This window comes from Seriola lalandi, unplaced genomic scaffold, assembly GCF_002814215.2.
Source record: "Seriola lalandi dorsalis isolate HSWRI2012SDOR001 ecotype SW California unplaced genomic scaffold, Sedor1 jcf7180002054502, whole genome shotgun sequence".
NCBI classification, from domain to species: Eukaryota; Metazoa; Chordata; class Actinopteri; order Carangiformes; family Carangidae; genus Seriola; species Seriola lalandi.
In genome coordinates, this window is record NW_019525055.1 from 79,795 (window position 1) to 101,634 (window position 21,840).

Consider the following 21,840-nt stretch of genomic DNA (forward strand, 5'->3'; position numbering starts at 1 on the left):
CGGACGTTGTGTTGATACTGCTGCCGGCGGAAGAAACAAGCTAGTTTGGCAGATGTAAATAGAATAACGCCGATATCTTTGTTGTATTAACAAGAAAGAGCCTCAACAACCAGTTCTTTAAATGTCTGTCTGATGTGTCACGGTCAGACATGAGCGTCACTTTGGATATAAGACTGAAAAGAGCAAACAAAGTTTATCATGAGGGGGTAAGTACGTTAACTACAGTCAGCTAACGTTAACTGTTTCTCTAGCCTTTTAGCTAACATTAACGCCAGCTTTTCTGTATTGGCGTTGAATTTAACTTAGTAAAAGAGTGTAACTGACTAAATAACTAACTAGCTTGTTAGTTAGGAAGCGGTGACGTCCTGTCAGCACATGACCAGCAGCTGATGAGCTAACATCTGTGACCCCCCTCAGACCTGTAGCTTCCGTTTTTTGAACCTCTTGAAACTGTGAAAGGGTTTTAGACACTGTAGTTAAAGCCTGTTTGATATTTACTCTCAGATTTGTGAAATATTTATTTTTTGAAAACGTATTTTTTCCCCAAACCAATTTATACTCAATGTACACTCACCTAGCACTATTATTATTGATAACACCCAATCTGCTCAATAAGGTCAGTATCTGGGCTGATACTGATCAGTTATATGGGAGAAGTGCATTTCTAACCCAGGTACTTATTAGATGATTACTGACCCCAGTTTGGGGATTCTGTGCTGAGGTAATCAAAAACAACTTTAAATCACATCCTCTGTCCTGTCTCATTCTTTGGACAGTGTAGGATTATGTCATGTGTTGAAAAGACTTGCATTAATTAAATATAGAATATAGAATAGAAGAAACAGGGGTAGCATTAGGGTTATGGATGTCATTTTATAATGAAAAGCCTTTCTTTTCTTTTCTTTTTTTACATTTTTGCTCTGACAGTCTGATGTTTTACATATTTTTTAAAAAAGAACAGATACTTTACTTAGCTAAATAACTGCATGGTAAGGGGTGTTTTCTAAGGTCTTCTTCTGCCCTCTGGTGCACATGAGAGTTATTTAGTGGCAATATAACTGAAATTCCTAATCAGGCCACTGGTGCAGATAATTCTGCCTGGGTTGCTGTACCAGTCACCTGCAACCTCAGCTGTGATCAAAATAGGGCGTGAAAGGATGCATTGATTGTACAAGTTAGTCTAACAAGGCTTGACATCAGAGTTTAATAGATTAAAATGATTTGATGACACTTTGGGCATCTTCATAGCACTTAGAGCAGCGGCCAGGACCTCAGCGGTGTGTGTTTTTGTGCAGGAAGTGGTGGCTGGTGTCATTGTGCTGATGTGTAAGGAGCCGCTGCAGCACCACGGCATCTCTCTGAGCATGGAGGGACTGGTGAACCTGCAGCTGAGCTCCAAGAGTGTCGGCGTCTTCGAGGCTTTCTACAACTCTGTCAAGGTGAACTGTGTGAACTGGAGATGAGTAATTTCAGCTTTCAGTCAGGAGGTCTAAAGTCCAAATAAATGTCTTCCTCGTGATAGGCCAAACCTCACTCATCCTCATAGTTAGATTCATCACCATAAAGACAGAACAGAAGCAACAAAAAGTAAATACTTACTAGTACTGAAACAGTTAATCTGTTAGTCCATCAACAGAAAAACAGCTACAATTTTGATAATGGATTAACTTGTGAAGCAAAGCAAAAATGGCAAACTGTTGCTAGTCTTAATCAGACCTTTCCGTCACATTTTGCAGCCCATCCAGCTGATCAGCTGTAACATCGAAGTGGCAAAGGCAGGAAAGATCCCAGGAGGCAAGACCGAGATCCCTTTTGAGTTCCCTCTGAACACAAAAGGCAACAAAGTGCTGTACGAGACCTACCACGGTGTCTTTGTCAACATTCAGGTGAGTGAGGGACCCATAGTTTGATTCTTATTAGAATTGATAGTCAAAACTGTAACTGGACATTGTGTATCATAAATAATAACAGACAGAAACGGGACAACATGTACACAAAGACTCACTGTTACCTTCATACTCCAGATATAAATGAATCCAAAGCAAACTAAATATTATGCAGAAGATAATTTTGATAAATAAAAAAAGGATATCATTTAAAGTTAAAAAAAAAAAAAAAATATTCAAATAGTTGTGGTACAGTATGTTTCAAATTCAGTTTTTCTGTTTAAACTATCTTGTTTGTGTCCTCTTCTCAGTACACCCTCCGCTGTGACATGAAGCGCTCCCTGCTGGCCAAAGACCTGAGCAGGAACTGTGAGTTTATCGTACACTGTCAGGTGAGTGAAACAGATGTGATTTTAAATAAACTGCAGAAATAATCTAAATAAGAGTTTAGAGCTTTTTGTTTGTTTGTTTGTTTGTTTGTTTCCCTGTGGCATTGTGAGTTGTATGAAGCTACAGAATTTTAGTACTGTAAAGCTGTTATTAAGGTTCAAACCAGACTATCACAGGGTTTTAATGCAGTAAAGTCATATAGTCAGATTTAGGACATTTATTATTTTTCATTACCTTACTTGTTTTTAGTAAACATTTGTTGCTCTCTGGATATTTGTGTGGTCAATCTTTGTCTAATGTCTCTTGAGATTTGCCTTAATTAAAGGTGGATTTATCTTTGTTCTTTTGTTTGACACAAACACCACATGTGTTTGGGGCAGTATACATCACATCTGCACCTGAAAAACTGAGAAGTGCCTTGCGTGATTATGTTGAATATCAGCACCTCTCTCAGATGAGATGTTAGTTTTGTTGGACTGTGTGGAATCTGTTTCTCTGGTTGTTTTTCAGCCGCAGAAAGCTAAAGTTGCCCCCACTCCGGTCAACTTCACCATCACTCCAGACACATTACAAAACATACGTGAGGTGAGAAAGCTACATCGCTCCTTAACTTCATTTTATTGCATCATTTTGTTTTTAAAGCTGTACTGAGAGGACAAACTTCCTTTCTGTCTTCAGAGGAGTTCACTGCCAAAGTTTCTAATCAGAGGCCATTTAGACGCCACCAACTGTGTGATCAGCCAGCCGCTGACGGGAGAGGTGGTGGTGGAGAATTCAGACGTTCCCATCAAGAGTATTGAACTGCAGCTTGTGCGAGTAGAAACCTGTGGTAAGTTTGTGCTGCCAGATGATTGGATCAACCTTCCTTCTCCAGCAACAGAGCTGCAGGTTTTTTTTAAACGTCTGCTGTGTACAGGTTGTGCTGAAGGCTACGCCAGAGATGCCACAGAGATCCAGAACATCCAGATAGCTGAAGGTGATGTCTGCCACAGCCTCTCTATTCCCATCTACATGATCTTCCCCAGGCTGTTCACCTGCCCCACACTGGAGACCACCAATTTCAAAGTTGGTCAGTAAAGCCTTCCAGTCTGCTTTATGTACTCTTACAATAATGTTTTCATTCACTTATGCAATATAAATTAGGGCTGCACAATTAATCGAAATATAATCAAAATTGCAATATGACCAAGTGCATTAACCAAATCGCAGGAGCTGTAATTCTTTTGATGAAGGTAAAATGCATCACATTGCTGTGCATTGTTCGCACCATAAGCGTTGTAGTGCTACAGAGACGCCCCAGACTACAAGTCATATTGTCCTGATGTAAAGAAACACGTTTGTTTGGTATAAGACCCAATAAAAATCACATCATTATTTAAAAAAAAAATTTGTGAAAATGAAATGTAAAAACGACCATTCCAACTGAAATCACAATCGCGATATCTGCCAAAATAATCGCAATATGATTTTTTTGGCATATCGTGCAGCCCTAGTATAAATTTTAATTTTTCTTAGTGTAATCCCTCCCAGAGCTACGATACTGCATATATAACACGGGGCCTGCTGTAGGGCGTTAACTGACGATTACTTTCAATATTTAATAATCTAGGTTTTGAGTATTTTCTCAGTTTGTCCTTGAAATATCAGAAAATAGGGAAAGGTGCCTGCTCTAATTTTCCAATGCCCATTTTGCAGTGTACAGTCACATTTGGCCTGGAAAAGCAGCAAATTGCACATTTCAGCGTGGAAAACTATTAAAAAAATTAATCAACTATCAAAATAGTTGCCAATTAATTTTCTCCCTATCGAATAATCAACAAATTGTTGCAGCTGTTTACAGCTACATCAGTCCAGTAAAGTCTACTCTTAAAGGATAATTGTCAATTATCTTTCTTACTAAATTTAAGGGATCCTCAGAAGAAATGTTCATGTTGCAAATCAATGTCAAAATATTGTTACCACCCTTAGAAAATCCAGTCATCTTCCTTTTAATTGTCTTATGAAATTAATAATTTAATAGTTTGACATTTTTTTGCGCAAGGGCTAACACTCATGTCCGTTAAGTATGAAGCTATAACTTAGCCAGCAGTCGGTTAGCTATGCACAAAAACTGGTAACATGGGGAAACAGCCTGACTCTGTCCGTCTACCTGTAACATTTACTGATTAACATGTTACATTTTGTTTTGTTTATCATGTACAAAAACAATTACATGTGATGGGTCTATGTCAGGCTATTTCTTGGCTCTGAGCAGTTGCCAGGCAACCAGCGGAGACCAATTAGTGGTCCCAGCCAAGAAATAGTCAGCACAAAACCCCCTACAACGCAATTGTTTTTACAGTAAACACACAAAAATGTCTGATATTTTGCACTTCTGTTCTTGTGATGCGACCATGTGTCTTTGTCCTTCAGAGTTTGAAGTCAACGTTGTCATCGTGCTTCATGATGACCATCTGATCACAGAGAACTTCCCCCTGAAGCTTTGCAGAGTCTGAATCTGGATCTCACACCAGCACTCGGGGAACATCCCTGGAGGCCTGCTGCTGCTGACTTTGACCCTTCATACGACAAACAGCAGGACTGTGCGTTTTGAAACCACAAACCTGTCCTGGGCAGAGGACATGAATCTGCCCTAGTTTTGTTCTCTGTGGAGATCTGAACTGGTTTTCTGCATAATGCAACAGCTCCTCTAAAGCCGGAAAAAGAAATAATGCAAACCCAGAGTGAGTCTGCTGATGAATAATGTGACTTAATAGAGCCCAGTCAGAATTAAGATTTTCCTTCATGAATTAATAATAAATATCAATGTAGAGAAAATCTTTGATTTTCTGAAAGTTATATTTCAATTTAATAAACATCACATTCTTGCAGACCGTGATGATCAGTGACATTACAACTCATTAAGAAGTGTTAGGACCTTCCAGGATTTTAAGGCTCTTAGTTAATTAAAAAAAAACACACACACTTGCACAAACCTGTGATCTTAATGGCACTAATAGAGAGCAGGATTTACCTTCAGAAATGCTTAATTTGACCATTCTGGGATGTGACAGATGAAGATATGACAAAGACGTGCTCACACATGTTTTATTTCTTCAGAGTATAAACTCTTGTCTTCTTGCACATCAACAATTTAATGATACAAAAAAGAGATTTTAATGGAATAATAAGTAAAATCAAATTATTAAACATAAAAGCAAACATTTAAGTAATGAAGAACAAGACAATCTGGATTAAGACATTATGGGGCTTGGCGTCTCCTGCCAGGCAGCACAGGGAAATCTTCAGGCAACAAGGCGTGATCTCTGCAGGTGGGACAGGTGCTCTGCTCCTTCAGCCATGACTTTATACACTGAACACAAACAGAATAAGTGCAGCACATTAAAACCGACAGCAGTCGCCTGTTCATCTGATACTTTTAAACTTCAAATAACCTTTTTGTGCACATTGTAATAACTCAGTTTCCACAAAGATCTTTTTTACATCATTTCATACATAGAGCCCTAACTGAACCACTTACAACAAGTACCCACTGCACACATACAACATTCAGCACAGATGAATGTTTACTGAGAAATGGTGCCAATGCAAAGATCGGTCAAAGGATTAAGAATCAATATTGCATCAATTAAGTAAAAATCACAATTTGGAAAAAAAAATCCAGCCCTAGTAAACAATGCAATATAAAATTTAAAATATTACAAAAAAGTAGTTCTATGAGTGAAGAAATTAATTCAACACATTTCCATGATTTCAAGGTGGTGCTAAATATAAACAAAGATCTGTTCCACAGGGCACCTTCTAAGAATAAGTCTACATTAAACCGGTTAAATCCAAGAACACATTTTTCTTTTTCAGCTCTCTGACAAGAGAAATAGTTAGTCGTCGCTAATCTGTGACGTCCAATTTTAAATCAGTATACACACAGCAAGTACACTGCAGCTGCTATTAACCTGGATTTGTTGATTTTAAATGACAAAATGGAACAATTATTTTAACGCTGCAGCGCAGCAGTTTGGAAATTACTGCAGGATAACATGCAGCGTTTATGAGCCGTGTCAACTACAGGAGAATAATTAAATCCTCCCTGGATGGTCCAATTAAAACACCAGTATTCCTGCGTCAAGTGTTAAGAATCAAATATCAGTATTCTTGCTCACCTCTTTATGGAAGCTGTGTCTGCACTCCAGCACGCAGATGTCATCTGGACTCATGTCATCATGACAGATGATGCAGGGATCCTCCATGTTGAGCTGCAGTCAAGACACGCACACAGTCAGCTCCAAACTGGAGACTGTAGACGACTGACAGTACTGTTGAGTACTTCATTAATGTCTAAGGGAAGTTACGCTTTTTTTCTCTGCGCATAGCAGTGTGGGTGAGACGATTGTTGTGAAATCTGGTGCAGACATTCATGTTTCCCTCTGCATTAGGAGTGATCTGCTTCGTTTTCTTCTAGCACCAACATCAGGTCAAACGTTTTATTTGTCCAATACTTTGGTTCATGACCAAAATCAAATCCTGCTAAACTAATAACATTCCCATTTGCCTCATCTCTACTTTGTGTTTTGTGCCTATTGGCAAATTTTAGCATGCTAACACTCTAAACTCAGATGGTGAACATAGTACATGTTACTCCTGCTACATTAGTATGTTAGCATACCATTCACTAACATATTTTACATTTACTCCAAAACATGGTCTTTCCATCTAATCCATCTTCTGCCTGAAGAGATTTGCTGATGTGAGAATATATTCTCTTTTAAAATCACTAACTCTTATTGCATAGCTTACCCTGATTCTGTATTTCATCTCTTCAAATCCCACCATTGTAGTTGCTTGTTTCTTCTGTTTACGTTGTATAGCATTGTGCTCTCTAAATAAAATTTGACATTATTAAATTGGACTTTGGTGAATTGTAATGGGAAATGGCTTATTTTGGAAATATGTTCATCTTTTTTGATGCCTTTAAATTAAATGATTTGTCACTCCAGTGACAGATTATCCAGGATCATTTTTCTTCTAAAATCAAATATGTCTTTTAAGGGCTCTGGGACACAATCAGTAGCCTACAGAGGCACAAACAGCAGGTTAATAACACTGATAACGTGTTAAAATTTTTATTTCTTCTCCAAAGTCTTGATTGCCACAAAGAAGATCCATCCATTAATCTTAGTGTTTACCTACAAATTTGCTTTCTGTCAAAAGTTTTTGCTGCTTTAAGTCAAAACCTTTGAATAATGAATAACGCCAGTACAGTTTGTACTGTTGGATGATTCTGGACTTACTGCGTTGGGATGTGTGGCTCTGTGGGATCCAACTGGCTGCCAGACGGTAACTGGGTTTACCAAAGGTGGAGTAGCACACTGAGCTGGACTCCCACGTCCCACAATGTTGGATCTGACAGAATTGAGCTTCTCCTGAGAGGGAAAGGGAAAAACAGCCAACACAATCATCTATCAAGCGCCAAGAATCAACAGTGTCACTGCATGTCATAATTGAGGAGCTCAAACAGCCAGAGAAAATAATTCTGATTCCAAGAGCTCGACAGGAGAGTGGCTGAGTGTGTGAAGTTCATAGACAAGCTTTAAAAAAAAAAGGTCTTTGTCTGCCCTAATTAGTCAATGGACAGACATTTAATCTGATCATGTGGCGAATCCGAATGTGTTTTCTGATGCAGATGGACTGTGTGAAATGTGAAGTGGACAAAAGATTTTGATTCGGTCTAATTAACCTCTATTTTGTACTGGCTCACTGTCTTCTTTTAAATTCATTTACATGTATGTACTTGAGATTCGGGTTGGTTTTCCATAGATCTGTTTCAGGTGAGGTTCAGAAATATGGACCAGTGAAAACCTTTACAAAACCACACCTACCTGATGGTCCAGGATCAACTGGGTCACTCCACCAACCACATCCTGCAACGCCATGCTGCTGAGGCTTCCCCCGCTGGATGAACGGAACTCCTGAACAAACCTCATCAAGTCCAACCTGCACACACACAGAAAATGTATTTTATTATCTACATGTTCTGCAAGTGGAAATTTGCCTGATTTGTTCTTTTTAAGCTCAAACTCAGTGCTGTGATATTTCCTAATTTTGTTTACTTCCATTCATCACAGTCCACAGGTGGATAATGTTAACAAAAACTGATATGCCATTTTTGAGGTGATCACTGATATCGATATTTGGGAGGCAAAAATTAAAAATGTTTTTTGAGACCCAAATAAAATGGTATATAATAATCTGCCAATAGTAATTTTTTAAATAAAAACATAAATAATCTTGATACAGATCCTTCAGATTTGTCTTTTAAGAATTAGATCCAGGATACACGCTGAGCCAGACACGTTTTAGTTGGAAAAAAAAAAACTTAGCTCTTTGGTGGACAAACTGTGTAATGGGGAAATCGGCTCCAAATGATCTCAAACCTAGTTTAGTATTTCATCCATCTAACTTTAGTAGAGAGCACTAAAAACAGAAACATACCTGAACATTTGTTTTAGCAGAACTTTATCTACTATTTGATTTGTACATTTTTCAACTAATTGTGGGAAAAAAATGCCAAAAAGTTACATGCAGTCAAAAGTGTGTCTAATGTAGCCATCAGTGGTCCAGTGTTACCTTGTATAGTCAGGGAAAATGGTGGACAGGCGCTCCATGGCTCTGTCAAACACAGTGCTGTGTGGATGCTCCAGTGCCCTGGGTGGAGGTCTGTGCTGCGTCTGAGCCGGAGGGGCGAGTGGCTCAGCTGCAGACTTGTGGGTGGGCGAGGGGGCGCCATGTGACGCCTGGGCTGGAGACTGAGCGGGAAACTCTTTGGCTGTCACAGAGAGCTGCAACATTCACACAGAAAAGGAAACAGTTAACAGTTTTATACTATACATTTAATTAGTACAAGGGATCCAAAGCTTATAGTTATCTAAATGTTGATTAAATATGTATCTGACACATTAAAATAACATCTGTAAACTACTGCAGTTATCATCTTAAATTATTGATATGAAGTTTAACTAAAGAATGTGACTCCTGAAACTGATGTGAGTTGGAGTTATTGGACCTACAAAAACTCAGTCTACTTGCAGTTGTACAAAATTTTATTTACAATGATATAAAACAGAAAGAAAAACTGGTGTGGCTGATCTGGTGAGAAGTCTTACTGGTTGTGCTGGAGGTTCAGACTGGTTGTTGATGTTGACTGGAGACAACTCACTGACTCTCCTGCCGTTCTTCGCTTGATCAATCTGTTCCTGATACTGTGTCTGTGGAACATATAGAGTCAAGTCTTAATAAAACAACTGGTTAAACATATGTAAGAAAGGCATTGCATATTTCATGGCTTTTCTTAATGTTCTTCAAATAGTACACATACAAAGAATAATAAATAGTCTTGGTTTAGCATTCAGTCCTCATCATGATGTGGTGAAAGTCATTGTTTGAACAGTTGCACTTATAAATATGAACTTTTGAAGCACAGTAACACAAGCGCAACAGTCCTCCTGTGTTCAGCAGCTGGGAAGATACTCCTGTGAATGCTGTGCACAAATCAATCCTATGTTGCTGATGAACTTGTCTAATTTTGTATTTGCACCAAAATCATCACAAACATATTGGAAACATTTGCTACGTCTCCCAATTTTAAAAAAAAAAGCACAAAACCAGACACATGTCATTAGCTCTTGTCATCCATCAGCTCCACTCTAATGTTTTGAAAATGTCCATAAGGTTTTCCTCTTGACCAGAGTCACATACAATTTTGAAAACTTTATTTGAAAATGAAACGTTTATGTCGCACCGGCCGCTGTATTCTGTCATTTCATGTTGTATTCCAATTGGTTGGTTTGTAAACATTTTGGTAAAGTTTTCATGTACCTCAGCAGTGGAGATTTTCTTTTCAATTTCTTGGACACTGACTCTCCAGCTGTTTCTAGTCATTTCCAGGTCTTGGTTTGGGTATCTGGAGAGATGAAGGGCATTACACATTAATCCCATACTATCCGGTCCATGTTTAGTCCATGCTGTTAGCAGGACTGAGCCACAGCTGTGGTTTCACTCATCTTACCTGTGCACTGCTTCATCCAGTTTGGTCAGCAAAGCCTTGGCATCTGCCAGCTCTCTGTAGAGGCCGTACAAACCCTGATCCCGGTTGCTCTCCACTACAGACAACTGGAGGAGCAAACCAAGCAGGGTTATATCAGTTTTTCATGTCAGTCTTAAAACAATAGTCAGATGCCCATATGGTACAGTACTGTGCAAACAATGTTTCAGGCACTTTAGATGTTTAGATTCTTATCCATCACACAATATAATTCAATCTGCAGCAGGACAGTGACTCCAAACATACAGCCAGAATCATAGTTAATAAATAAAAAATATTTGTGGCATTATCCTCACTCATCCTCAAGTTCCTACTAGTTTTGCACATTGAAACAGTTTTTTTTGCTGCTACCACTCACACACTGTTCATACAAGCCAATAAGACATAATTTCCTAAATCTCCTCATTCTGTACAAAAATAATATTGCTGACATACCAGTATGGAAAGGAGGAACATTTGCAGAGGTTTACAACTGCTTCGACGTGTGAGTATTATCAACGTATCCTTTAAGACAAGACCTAGCGTATTAAATGTGACTGTTTAGGGTCAAGGTGTAGAACCTACCCGAGCTGTGAGAGACCTCCTGGTAGCCGAGGTGAACAAGACCTTACAGCGCTTGATCTCATCCTCCAGACTCATTTTCTCAGTTGCTGAATGATTGCTGAAGGAACAATGAGAAAGAAGTTAAAAAAACTCAGGAGGGTTTTAGTCAATGCTTCAATATCAACTCTCTCACCACTTACCCCAGCTCAAGGAAATCACTGAACTTTGCGTCATAGTTGGCTCTCTTCTCTCGGATGTTTCGGACCAGACTATGTGTGGAAAAAAATGACACAAATATATAACAATAATTATAGATCAGTCCTTATTTTTGTATGATCTTTTTTCTGTCTACTCTATTTTGCCTTATTTTATAGAGTGCAGATGGGTGTGAACAGGTGTAAATGTACACAAAGTACACAGTATACATGTGCATATGTATCCAGGACCAATGTACAGTTGTTGTTTTTTTGTTTATTTTTTTTTAGTTGTTCGTTTTTTTCTTCATTCTTCTTATTCTAAACATCAAAAACAGGAATGTGATGGTCATGCAATAAAACATGTACAACTCAACCGTCATTCCAAATAAAAATTTAAAGACTACCAAGATGTGGCATCTGTAGAAGCACTTTTGACCACCCACTTTAGGGAGTTCTTGGCATAAGAGATTGTTTCATTCATGTTCAACAGCTGAGATGCTTGGATAAACAGATGCAGGACACATGGAGGATACAAATATAAAAACTGATCCAGGTGATCCACCCTCATCAACTTCAGTCTTACCTCCCGTGTTCCTCCACCAACTCCTCTATCTCCAGCTTGAGGGACTTCAGCACCTCTTGGTTGGCTTTCTTCTCCTTTTGGTCCTTCTTCACCTCCTCCTCCAGTTTGTGCTGGAACAGTGCCAGCTCTTTATTGGTCACCTTGATAAGAGGAAATAACCAATAAAAGACACGTCAGCCATTTAGATTCAGCTCATCACTTATAAATTTACTGTAATTATAGCTGGTCATGGACGCACTTGTATATTGACAGTGATCTTCTGTATGTCTTCCTCGAGGGAACTGATGTCTTCTTTGTGCTTTAAGTTGACTTTGTCACAGCCGGATGCCATTGCCTTGATCTGCTGCTCCAACCTATCATTGCTCTTTTCCATTTTGATGATGTCACCCTGAACAAACGAAGAAGGTGAAAATGGTCAACAACAAAACAACTTATATAGCTAGACCAATAAATCAGACAGAACAATATACAGACTGATGTTAGTGTATTCCAGATAGGTCGGTATGGGTGTATAGGTCAGCTGATGAGTGACACTGGTTTTCTGCAGCTACCAAATACAATTTAAGACATTTTAATACTTTTTCCACAGCACAGAAGGCATTTTAGCTGCAAACATATACAAAAAACATTGTAACTAATGTTACTCTCTTTGGTAGGAAAGAATAAAATATCTAAGACTTTTGTAAATGAAATTTAAGACTTGTTAATACCTTCTAGGAACTAAATCCAATGCTTTTTTAGACTTTTCAAAACATGGTATCTGCATCCATTGATCATGAAATTCCAGCACAGAAACGCCAAGCTAGGCTTAAAGGTAATTTAGAAACAATAGCCAAGTTTCCAAATTTAGCACAAATTTTAAATTAATATCTGGAATTCAGCAAAATAAAATGCAAGTTCAAGCACTTTTCCATCCACTTAATAATACCACTACTCTCTCTGTATTGGGAGTTATTGGCATCGTGATAAACAGCCGGTGGTCTTCAGTTGGGTGTCATTGCAGAGAAAGAAAGTGCAATGAGATGATGCAGTTAAAAGAGCAGCAGCTGAACCTCAACAGGGGAGAACCATGTAGAAAACATGATGGAAATATGTAATTTGTTTGTTTCATGTATTCATTTGAGGAACGTTAGTCTCCTCATGAATTCACATAGACAGACACACACTACAACTATTGGCTGATTTATTGGCAATAGAGTTTTTGACTCAACTAACTAACTAACTAACTAACTCTTCACTCAACCCCATAAACAGAAAAAGAAATCCAGTACCGGCCGGGTTCTACTACAACAGTTACGGCTACATGAAGCTACTCAACTCACCTGGCAGCTCTCAAACCGCTCATGAAGCTCTGTGTTTACCGCTACACTGCTCATGGTCTCTGGACATGTCTAAGAGAATGAAAAAAAAAAGAGCTTACAAACTTACAAACAATTCAGCATGCATTTACATATTTATATATTCTATCTCGTTTATCAAATCAACCTGTGCTGCTGCATGTCTCTTCAAAATGTTTTCCTCAGTTGTCAATGGAGCGACTCCACCAGAAAAGAGACCCATTTCCAAAACTCCATCATAAAACTCATCGACATGTAGATCCAACCCCGAATGATGGTCAATTGAAAAGTAAGGGGCTTGCTGTAGACTGTCACCGTTACTCCAAGTGGAGTAGGACTCATTCCCTGTGATACTGCCAACAGAAGCAGTAACTCCACTAACTGACTGGAAGCCAAACAGATAAGGATTTGGGAGCATGGGAAAGAGTTCAGTCTGTGTAGATGAAAAATCGTCCGGATAGCTTGTTAAAGGAGATTCATACAAATCAGGAGATAGAGAGTTTGTGTCAGGATCCATTAAGTCGTCCAGGTCATCCAGACTGGCTCCGTGTCCAGCCTGCTGCAGGGAAACAGCATGCTTAGCCAGGCCAATACACCTCCCCATCTTTATGAAGCGAAGGGATTCCAGGAGGAATGACTCGAAGCCACCTGCTTCGTCGATCTTCAGCTGAGCCACGGGAGGGAAATTTTCCAGTTCACCCACCAGTAGTGGGTCTTCAGCAACCAGGGGTCCATGCTCCTCCAGGATCTGGGCAAAGTAGCTGCAGCAGTGTACAGATAATCAAATATTTAAATGAAAATAAGAATACACAATCACAAATATTTAGCACCTAATGCATTAAATAAAAATAGGGAACAAATACACTTATATGGGTAAGAATATCATGTTCAGATAAAAGGTAGTCTTGGGGAGGTTTTGGCTGACCAAGGTAGAAAAATAGGCCTGTACAAATCCAAGAGGCTGAATAATCAAGCCTTATTAAATCCTTGGCACACAAAGTAATGAATCATTACTTTTTAGTACATATACGTAGGTGTAGAGGACCTAATCATCCAGGTTTTTTAGCCAAGAAGATGCACATATTTCTTTTGTCTGGCTTTAGCTGGGAGTGTTACAGGGGAACTGTTACAGGGTTACAGGGGAACCTAATCATCAACAGTCTGATGTGTTACCTATACCGCCACGAGCTCTGCTGCTTTATTCTCCAGTGATCTGTATCATGACTGACTTACATTGTTAAAAATGTTATTGCACTTACTCATACAAACTCTCTTTTGTTGGGTCAGGGTGGTTGTCCAAAATCGTTTTAAAGTGACTTCTGTGTCTGGTGCCATTGTACTGGTCCTCAAAATCAGCCACTTGATCCCGAAGATGACTCGGTACACTGAATGGATCAACAGGGTGAAGGAATGATCTGTTGACAGAAAGCTCAATGTTATGAAAAGTTACAGTTGCAATACAATCCGTGTGTCCACATGGAGGAGCCAACTTACAAAGAGTCATCTTCAAAAAAGTCTTGGTCCCACTCATCTCTTGGAGTTACACCTCTCATCCCAGACAAAACAATAACACCCTGAGAGGAAGACAAGAGGAAACACATCAGAGTGATTCTACATAAGCATATTCTCTTTTCAAGCAACAACTACCAGTTCAACTTCTGACCTTTGGCTCTCTCTGTTTCTTTTTCCGGCCTCGACTTTTAGCCTTCATAGGAGAATTCTGAAATGAAAACAAATTCAATGACAATTAACTCTGAAGCTCAACTGTTGACTCAGTGCTTTATTTAATATCAACAGGAAGCAGTAGGAACAATAAGGTCTACAATAATTCTTCAAGTACAATAACTTAATTTTGGCATTTGTGAGTCACTTCAGAATGGCAGAAGATAAGAATCACTATTCTTAGGTAAATCTTTTTTTTTAACCCATCCCTATGTGTAATATCTCCTGACAGCCTCGTACATAAAATGTTTAACTGATGTTACTGTCTGTGGCAGGCAAGAAAAAATATTCAAAATCTTTGTAGACTTTTTAATACATTTTAGTTTATGTGGCAACCAACTTCTATCCTGTGTCATATCAACCCAGGAAAACAAAATTAGTTGTCTGCAGACTTACATTTTGATTTTCTTCAGATTTTTTTAAGACTGAACAATGTCCGTCTGAAAAACAAAGAATTGTAAATTCAATCATGAAGTCAGTGCAAAAACAAGCAGAAAAATGAGCAGATCTTCAAATCAAGTTAACTATACGTACCCATCATATCAAAATACTCATCCAGTATAGTGTGGCAGGAGAGATACTCATCCCTATGCTCCTCCAGAGTCCAGATAAAGAGTCTCATGTCATGTGGTGAGGCCTGTTTTAGGTATTCAGTCACAGTCAAGCCAATGCTTGAAAAAAACTCTGGCCTAGTACCGAGCTTCTCTATAATCATCTCCTGCAATGGGCCAAAGCTGAGCAGAAGAGCAAGGTCCAGCTGCTCCAAGTGTCCTGCATGGCGTTCAATAAAGGATTTGGCAGCATTCAGGTCTACAGGAGCAGAAAGCAGCTGGTCAGACTTCCCAACCTGGCACCCAAAACTCCATATATACACTTGCAATGAGCTGACATACAGACATATCTACAATAACATGATGAATGCTGACCTGCATTGTTGAGCTGGCACGCCCAGTTGTAGAGTTTGGCATTTATCTCCAGACAGCTACTGAGTAGTTGGAGCAGGACACGAGCCCAAACCCGGTTCCTCCTCTCTAGCAGAAGCTCAACAGCCTGACCAAGCGTCTTGAGCTGCTCCTGCTGCCAGTTCAGCATCCTCTCAGCCAGCTTGTTCCCTCTGGATGAGTCCAGCTCCAGCCAGGGCCTCAGACTGCTGGTCAGGGCCGACACATGGAGGCCCTTCTCCTCTCTCAGTAGCTCCATGTTCTGGCTGATCTGCAGCAAAACTCTATCCCTGTACATCAACCAGGCTGACAACAACAAAGGAAACAACACAAACAACAAAAAATGACTGATCAACACTTGTTTAGACAATACAAAACAAGCAGCTAATAAACAGTTAAAACTACTGCTGCCTGCCAGTGTCCAAATCTGCTAAACAGGACTTGGGTAAAGCTAAATGAAGACTTGAGTAAGTTAAGATGTAAACGAAATGCAATTGGACTGTTTATGTCTTGCCAACACGAATGCTCATAGAAGTAGTAGTCTGACATCTACTACAATCTACTAAAATCGGTTTTACCTCATTAATATGCAAATTTATGCAGCAACAGAGAAAGTTTAATCAGATACAAAGCCCAAAGCCAGACAAACATTTCAGACATGCTGTATAGTTGTGACAGAAACAATACCTTTCTGTTTACTCTGCGTTGCAGAGTCTTCTTTCTGCTGCAGGATCTCATCGTTGATAGCCTGCTTATCGTGAAATGACTGCTTATGCTGCTTCCTCTTGAGTCGGCGCTCTTCCTTTGATTTTAACTTTTTGAGACTTAAAATAGAAAAGGAAAAGGCGGTTGTTTAGAAACAAGCACCGATCAGCTTTTTATTGAATCAGAATCAATGGACCTGGACCTTCACTAACTCATTGGTTTGCTTTTGGACTTAACTCCAGCATATCCAGAGTTTTATAATTACACATTGTCGAATGTGCATCAAAATACGCTTTACATTTTTTCTACAAAAACATGTAGCGAAGTACTTTTTCCACCACGAACAGTGTGAACAGAGTGTCTTAAACTCCACCAATCAAATGTTTAGGAAAGCCAGTAACCTGAAAGGCAACACCCAGGGCACCAAAAGCTCATGCAGCTATCAATGCTCCTCATGCTGCCTATGACATTCCATTTTCAATGTAACTATTAATTAAAAGACTAATTATCTATTTATTTATGTATTCATTTTTTATCATTATTTTTTCATTATTACTTTACTTGAGTTTACAAATGTCCCAAATTAAATGCAAATATATTTTATTTTTCTTGATTGGTTGTCTATTATCAATCAAAAAAAATGATATTTATAGTAGGCAGTCCTCAATAATAATAACTGATTTTCAAAGCTTTTGGTAACACAGTAACAATCAGGCAATCCTGCTGTGATGGGCTGCTAATTGCTGCAGCCACAGTGCGTCAAAAGCATGAACTGTATCTGACTGCAGCCTCACCTTGTACATTTCTGATTTACTTTTGGCTTCTTCGGAGTCTGTGGTTTGGGGATGGCAGCTTCAAACTGGAAAGAGAAAGTACTCAGCTCAACACTTATCCTGTCCTTACTGAGAACAGTGACTCCAAAGGTTCACCTTACCTCCAGAGAATTATCTTACCTTACATTTCACCAGACCTGTTGGACCAAAGATTTTGATACAACAGATTTGGCCGACACAGTCTGGAGTCAAACATGCCTCTTGCAGGAAATCCTGTAACATAAAAATAACAAAGATAAACAGGATTAGACCGGGAACAGGGGTTAACAGCTAGCTTGACTGCACAGTGAAAAAGACAAATCTATTCTGGAAAAACAGAGATTGACCTTTTAAGAAATGCTGTTATGAAATCTCAATTTACCTTTTCATTCTTTTCAAAGAAGGTTGATGTTTTGAGAGTCTTCCAACAGGTGATGTGGTATTCAACCGTGCAACTCTGACAGCAGCATATTTGAATGAAACCCTACATAAAGAAGCATATACAGTTAAAATTCATCCATTCTTCTTTTCATATTTGGATTCCAAACACCGCCTGGCTGCGTTTCACTGCCGCCATTTACCTTAAAATCTGGGTCAGTGAAGTAGATTTCAGTTTTCAAAGAGCCGTGGCATTTCTCAAGTCGACAAATGGCATCAGGAATAGGAGGAAATTTGCACAACTCTATAGCACTCTCCAGAATTTCCTGGAAAGAAAAAACACAAGACAGCCTGTGGATAAGCCTAATTTGTAATCTATACTCAAGACAAAAATATAAAGTAAAATGTAAAACATAAATATAGTATGTAATTTTACTCATTGAGACAAGTGTGTCTGTTCTCATTACATTTAAATATATACTGTGCTAATAGAAAATTCAGGGGGTGTTAAAATTCTTAAAACACTGCATATGGTCCTTTGTAAACACTATTTAAAATTGTATGTAAGAAATAAACACAATGAAAACATACCTTGAAATAGTCAGGCTGCGTTACTTTGACAATCTCTTTTGTTAAAGGCCAGGTGAGTTTACCAGGTGTTATTTGATTCTTGACCATCTGCAGGGAATCTGAAAACTGCTCCAGAGCAACTGCAAACCTGAAGAAAATATATGTTGTACAGTTAACTGCAGAAGGAATGAATCAGTGACACAAAACCGTTAAGACTGGAGGCTACTGTACCTGTTCTCTTTAAGATACACCCTCCCAATGGCATAGTAAACCAAACACTGAAATGTTCTTTCTTCAAATGATTTGATCTTCTCCATAAGTTTTTGTGCTTCTGAAAGTTCCTGTTTCACAAAGCAACCACACATGTAATAACAGGAAATTCATATACAATTTTTAATGTTATATATAATTTAAATGCTCAAATTATCCTGTCCATGTAATACGGCCGAGACTTGCAGCATCAAACCAATTTCAATTGGAAACAAAAGTCTACACCCAAGTCTGTAATTTGTATAAATACTGTACAAAAGATATGGATATAAGAATTTTCCATCTTTACAAGTTATAAGTGATTGCTGTTGGCATTCAGGGCTAACAAGCCTGTCCATGAGTTACCTCAGACTGGCCTATTTCTGTCAGAGCAAGTGCACGACCGTACAGCAGTAGCAGTACATCCAGTGTGGAAAGTCCAAGTTCCTGAGAAAGTAAAACGAAAACAAATCATTCTTATGTATTTAGAAGTACACTCCAAATTGATTAGGAACAAAGTTTAATATAATATAATATAATTAATATGGTTTTTGAAATGCAGCAGGTCATTTGGATTATTGCCAAATTAATCGCAAACAAAATAGAAAACAGTCACGTTTGTCACAAGTTTTGAGGCATTCTTTGCCTGTGTGTGATAGCTGATAGTGAAGAGACAGGAAACACTAGGAGGAAGCGGATGACCGAGCTGGATATGATTCAGTGATGTTGCATTGACATGGTATACGTCATCTCCACAAAGTAATAAAGTAGGCGGTGCCGAATGGACAAACCTGAATACACAGCACCACAAATCTCAGCCCAAGGTAGATTAATGTTGTTTTTAAAGAAGCTCAATTTACATTTGTGGACAAACTACAGGCATGTACATGTACTACTACAACAATCAAATACATAAAAATCCTGCACATATTAGATAGTTTTCTGAATCTGCTCGCAAAATGTTGGGAACTTTGGCTCACAAGATGTCGACACTGATGGTCAGTGGTATGATTACCTTGGGTGTGGTGGTTTCCAGCAGTACCAGTGCCTGGCTGAAGGCCTGCTCTGCGTTACGTGTGCGGAGGTCGGCCAGAGCAGTATGGGCATCCTGCACCATGGATCTCAGCTCTTTGCATACAGCTGCTTTACTGTCGGTCACTTTCTGGGTGGTGAACAGAGCACACATCACAGCAGGTCAGCCATTTCATTCATTAATACCGTTATGATTTAAAAGCTACATCTCTAATTTTTAAATGCTATGCGATGCTCTTAAATACAAGCTAACAACACAGTATATTACCAAGATATGGCTACATTCATCTAGCAAGTGTGTGAGAGATTGACACCATGAGAATAACTCTTGGTGTGCCAGACTAACAATAGCCTCAGTGAGTCAATGATCTGGACATTGCGATGTTAGGTGTGTCTCCAGAGGTGTGTTTTGAAATGCATGTGTCAGTTTTTACGCTTCACTGCACTGGAAAAGCTTTATATGGCTGAACACCACACGACTCAAGATGGCAAAATGTCAGTCAAATGACAGAAGAAAAAAAGAAGCTCCCAACATGAATAATTTGCATTACATGGTACATGAGCACAGCCTTACCTCAACTTCAGACTGGATATTTCTGTTCTTTGATTTCTTCTTTGCTGTGGTGCTGGGCTCTCCTTTTCCAGTCTTTGGAGGAACCTCACTGGAAGCACAGAATTTTCAATCAGCTGTACAGTCTGAAACACAGCCATATCATACCACACCTGTACTCCACAAAATGGTTAAGCCCTTGTTTTAAATCTTATGTCCTGTAAACACACCCCTGCTCTCCTTCATTTGACTTTACTTTATGATTATATCAATGTAAAACTGTTCTAGGCTGTAGTTACTGTAGACAGGCTTATTATTCTGTGTGTGATAATGAAGTTAACTAGTAAGTGAATGCAGGCAACAGGAGAACAAACTCACATCAAGTTAAATAACAGAAAATTAGGAACCAACTGTAGAGACAAATTTTGAAGTGATTACTCTTAACTTTTTTTTTACCCAAACACAGATTTATCTCAGTAGTGTCAAAAACTACAGCAAGTACATGACTGTCAGTAGCTTTAGCATGATGTTTTCACTTTCTTCAGTTACCCACATTCAACTATATCTACCACAGGTTCTGTTTGTAAATATATGATAAAACAAAGAGTAATGATAAACAAATGATTAATACGAATTTTAAGATCTTTAAGCAGTGATACAATTTATATAAGTACTTGTAATAGCAACAGTACTTCCACTAACCTTTTTGAGGGTTTAGGGTCTTTAGTACGCTCCTTCATCTGTGCAGTCCGCTCATTTTTCCCTATGGAGAGAATATCAGCTATGAAGTTTTTCGGTATCATTGTGATGGAAATCTGTGATCTGGTCAACTTGTGATGAAGGAGGTCTTTTGATGTCTAAAGCAGAAGCATTTAATGATGCACGATGAACAGAACAGAGACGAGCAATACCAGTTAACACTGTGTTAATATCCTAAAGACAGACAGTGAACTTTCGTTTTAGGGCCTACTTATAAATCTTTAAAGCCTAATACTAACCAAAGATGTAAAGAACGAATATCATTGGTCCTCTGCATTCAGCCTTTTACCCTCACAGAAAGTTTATCAATGAAGGCAGGCTGTGTGCCTTTCGACCCTGAAGGCGCACATGCATTATGACTGTTTACTTGTTCCCCTTCAGAGTTTATCATGTCTCTACAAGTGTAGGGTCTGGGCCATGACTGTGGTTGCTATGGTAACCGGCACTGGGGAATGAACCAGCTGGACGTTATCAGTATCTTCACAGCTATCCTAAAGACAGACAGTGAACTTTCGTTTTAGGGCCTACTTATAAATCTTTAAAGCCTAATACTAACCAAAGATGTAAAGAACGGACATATAAAACAACTGGATTACACACACACACACACACACACACACACACACACACACACACACACACACAATATAAAACCTTCAGTTTTTCATAAGAAAACTTAACATATGTGAGATGCCAAGGATCTGAACCCAGATCATGAAAAAACTAACTCACCTTGTTGCTTCTCCAGTTTAACCTCAGAGACCTGTCAACACACAAGTTATTAATGACACTGAACTACATTAAACTTGAGCCAAGGCCTTGTCCATGTTATAGTTATATTCTATAAGCTGTCTGGTCTATTTTTTTGAAGGAAACGTTATATCTTAATTCATTTTCTCTTTCAAGTTTTTGTTATGCATGTCTTCATTTTTCTTTTCCATTACACATTTCTGTTTAAGGGTTTTACATATCTTGTCATTTCAATATCCACGTTTCTTTTCAATTTTCTTGTCGATGGTCAACAAATTTAAGAACTTTGAGAAACTGTGAAAAACTGATGAAATCCATCACAATTTCCTAAACTCTGA

The 21,840-nt window shown here is 38.8% G+C and overlaps 2 protein-coding genes across 2 annotated transcripts in view; one reads left to right on the plus strand and one right to left on the minus strand.

Annotated features, from left to right (window-relative positions):
* On the plus strand, positions 1–7,198 carry vps26c (VPS26 endosomal protein sorting factor C). Its single transcript, XM_023413052.2, has 8 exons — positions 1–206; positions 1,296–1,439; positions 1,737–1,886; positions 2,198–2,278; positions 2,787–2,861; positions 2,955–3,105; positions 3,193–3,345; positions 4,689–7,198. Exons 1-8 carry the CDS (start codon positions 150–152, stop codon positions 4,769–4,771), a joined length of 894 nt encoding a protein of 297 aa, XP_023268820.1. The 5' UTR covers positions 1–149; the 3' UTR covers positions 4,772–7,198.
* Positions 5,350–21,840, minus strand: part of ttc3 (tetratricopeptide repeat domain 3) — a 25,885-nt gene continuing 9,394 nt past the window's right edge. Inside the window, exons 12-43 of the mRNA XM_087175799.1 lie at positions 21,485–21,515; positions 20,696–20,756; positions 20,018–20,105; positions 19,427–19,573; positions 18,778–18,858; positions 18,394–18,503; positions 18,184–18,310; positions 17,796–17,918; positions 17,597–17,698; positions 17,356–17,448; positions 17,197–17,261; positions 16,385–16,521; positions 15,683–16,003; positions 15,291–15,566; positions 15,153–15,196; positions 14,698–14,754; positions 14,529–14,608; positions 14,294–14,449; positions 13,183–13,795; positions 13,020–13,088; positions 11,936–12,085; positions 11,698–11,837; positions 11,118–11,186; positions 10,939–11,035; positions 10,339–10,442; positions 10,149–10,233; positions 9,437–9,538; positions 8,901–9,112; positions 8,153–8,267; positions 7,565–7,696; positions 6,437–6,529; positions 5,350–5,628 (exon numbers count right to left, since the gene is read on the minus strand). Coding sequence (XP_087031925.1) covers positions 5,518–5,628; positions 6,437–6,529; positions 7,565–7,696; positions 8,153–8,267; positions 8,901–9,112; positions 9,437–9,538; positions 10,149–10,233; positions 10,339–10,442; positions 10,939–11,035; positions 11,118–11,186; positions 11,698–11,837; positions 11,936–12,085; positions 13,020–13,088; positions 13,183–13,795; positions 14,294–14,449; positions 14,529–14,608; positions 14,698–14,754; positions 15,153–15,196; positions 15,291–15,566; positions 15,683–16,003; positions 16,385–16,521; positions 17,197–17,261; positions 17,356–17,448; positions 17,597–17,698; positions 17,796–17,918; positions 18,184–18,310; positions 18,394–18,503; positions 18,778–18,858; positions 19,427–19,573; positions 20,018–20,105; positions 20,696–20,756; positions 21,485–21,515 — 4,191 coding nt within the window. The 3' untranslated portion in view covers positions 5,350–5,517. The remainder of the gene's footprint in view (positions 5,629–6,436; positions 6,530–7,564; positions 7,697–8,152; positions 8,268–8,900; positions 9,113–9,436; positions 9,539–10,148; positions 10,234–10,338; positions 10,443–10,938; positions 11,036–11,117; positions 11,187–11,697; positions 11,838–11,935; positions 12,086–13,019; positions 13,089–13,182; positions 13,796–14,293; positions 14,450–14,528; positions 14,609–14,697; positions 14,755–15,152; positions 15,197–15,290; positions 15,567–15,682; positions 16,004–16,384; positions 16,522–17,196; positions 17,262–17,355; positions 17,449–17,596; positions 17,699–17,795; positions 17,919–18,183; positions 18,311–18,393; positions 18,504–18,777; positions 18,859–19,426; positions 19,574–20,017; positions 20,106–20,695; positions 20,757–21,484; positions 21,516–21,840) is intronic.

Excerpts from the sequence above, each read along its gene's own strand:
- vps26c (XM_023413052.2), top strand. The coding sequence starts at position 150 with ATGAGCGTCACTTTGGATATAAGACTGAAAAGAGCAAACAAAGTTTAT. Across the intron at positions 207-1,295 it reads ACAAAGTTTATCATGAGGGG|GAAGTGGTGGCTGGTGTCAT; the intron begins GTAAGTACGTTA and ends GTTTTTGTGCAG. Across the intron at positions 2,862-2,954 it reads CATTACAAAACATACGTGAG|AGGAGTTCACTGCCAAAGTT; the intron begins GTGAGAAAGCTA and ends TTCTGTCTTCAG.